A 2,087-nucleotide genomic window follows, 5' to 3' on the forward strand; every position below is an offset into this window, starting at 1 on the left:
GAATAAACATTCACTGCAAGATACCACATAGAACTGTAGGGTCTAGACCTCGTTTTAAAATAAATGTTGCTATTCTCCACTGCTAAACGAACAGCTTGGAAACCATCTTACTTCATCTTGTGTTGAAATATTGTTTTCTGAAACCTGCGCACTCGTCCTCTCTTCGTCAGATAAAGCTGCGCTGGCATCCTCCGGTGATGCTGGTCTCAAACTAGGGGCAGCAGTGTCTTGGTTTTCTTTGGATTCAGTGTGGGCCAGGTCAAGTACAGGGGAGCTCTGACACTCTGCCGACATTTGAATAGCGTCTTCATCCTCGTGTCCCCGGTTCGACTCCACGTCCACGTCAGGGTCATCCACACTGTCCCTATCCGGTGATATTGACCTGTAACTTGAGCTCTCGCTGACAAAGTCTGGCGACAGGTACCCGGAACGCACGCCGCTGTAGGTGTCTCGGTTGCCGTAGAGTTTGGCAATGGCTTCAGCATCTTTTACCACAGGTCTGAAGGCCGATATGTAGCTCAGTTTCCTTTTGCTGGTGGGGCCATCGAAAGAATGTCCCGTCTCGTCCCCAGACTTGTCCTCGTCGTTGCGGGCTGATTGAGCGCTAGGGGAGCGCTCGCTGTCGTGGTAACTGTCATTGGGGGTGGTTGTGCATCTGTCACTTTGGTCAGAAGCCTCGAGGTCATTCTGTCTGACGCCAAAGAGCTCTGTCGGGGGCTTGGGGGGTGACTGTTGGTAAGGTGGGAGTGGTAGGCCGCCAGCTGTGGGCCAAAACATCGGGAAAGTGGGATAGATACTATCCTTCGCGCTTGGCCAAAAGACAGCCGGGACGTTGGCTTTGTTCGAGTCTGTCAAACCATCATCCTTCTTTTGACACAATCCGAACCCAGGGAATCCATAGGGGTGGGGAAACAGAGGCGGGGGAAGTTTTTGGAGCATCCCAAAGCCCTTACTTGGGACTGGGATGATTGGATAGTTCCGTGGGGCGGTCGACAGGCTCAGGCTGGTCCCTCTGTCCTCGTCACACCTCAAGCTTTTGTGGCCGACCTCGGGGGAACCTCTTTGTGTGTGATTAGACGAGTTCTGTGATTTCATGGGAGAGGACATGTCCGAGCCGTTCATAGGTAATGTCCTCTTTCGGCTCCCACCATTAAACATGGCTTTAACATCTTCCCACGCGTGATTAATGTCGTCAGAGGAGTTTTTGTCGGTCAGTTTGAGGTGTCGTCTCCATGAATTAAAGTTGGCTGCATCTGGTTGGGTGTACTTGGACTCGGGCGTGCGATGGGAATGGAATATAAATTTATTTGGGGAAAAATACATGTTGCAAAAGGTGCATTTAATACATTTAGCCCTTGAACTGTTATATCTAGCGGGTATAAAACTGCCCCTGCTGCCCCAGGCGCATTCATGAGAGACGTCGAACGCGAAATTCTCCGGTAGTTTGGGTGGGTTGTGTGCACCCAGAAAGGACTTGCACAGCCGCTCGGCTTCACGCTTGGTAATCATACCGCAGCGCCTGGAGGAGATCGGCATCGCGCCCGCACGCCTCAGGATCTCCAGCTGGACCGGCGTGCACTGGACACAGGTGATGCCCAGCGCGACTCGACGGTTGTGGATCTCGTTGTAGCTGTAGTTCTTCAGCAGCGTGTTTGATATCTGCGCCAGGCAAAGTCTCTCCTGTCCATCTATGACTAAGGACACGATGGGGACCCCGTAGAGCGAGGTCTCGCTGACTTGGTTGGGTTTGAGGGAGTTGCTGCTGGAGAAGCTCTGCGCGTCCTGCTTCAACGCAGGGGAAGAGTTGGAGTCTCGTCCCGCTGAGAGCTGGCTGGGGATCGATTCCATTCCTGGAAGTCTGGAAGAAAAGTGTAAACTTCGAATAAATGCATGAAGATACTGGTCTTTTGGAGCACTTTGGAGGACATTGATAGGAAAAATGGCAATAAAACGTAAAATTAACGTTAATAACACGCAATGATCGTTCGTTAGAATAAATATAATGAAGATACGATCTCAGGTGGGAAATGCGGGTGTAACAGCAGACATAATTATTTTCTGTGCATTATTATATTACATATTATCAT

The 2,087-nt window shown here is 50.6% G+C and overlaps 1 protein-coding gene across 1 annotated transcript in view; it reads right to left on the bottom strand.

Annotated features, from left to right (window-relative positions):
• LOC130403682 (SKI family transcriptional corepressor 1 homolog-B-like) overlaps positions 1–1,848 on the bottom strand; it is a 5,365-nt gene extending 3,517 nt beyond the window's left edge. The window contains exon 1 of the mRNA XM_056608102.1: positions 112–1,848. Coding sequence (XP_056464077.1) covers positions 112–1,848 — 1,737 coding nt within the window. The remainder of the gene's footprint in view (positions 1–111) is intronic.
• Positions 1,849–2,087: the final 239 nt, after the last annotated feature.

The sequence above is a fragment of the Gadus chalcogrammus genome, chromosome 14, assembly GCF_026213295.1.
Source record: "Gadus chalcogrammus isolate NIFS_2021 chromosome 14, NIFS_Gcha_1.0, whole genome shotgun sequence".
Taxonomy (NCBI): Eukaryota; Metazoa; Chordata; class Actinopteri; order Gadiformes; family Gadidae; genus Gadus; species Gadus chalcogrammus.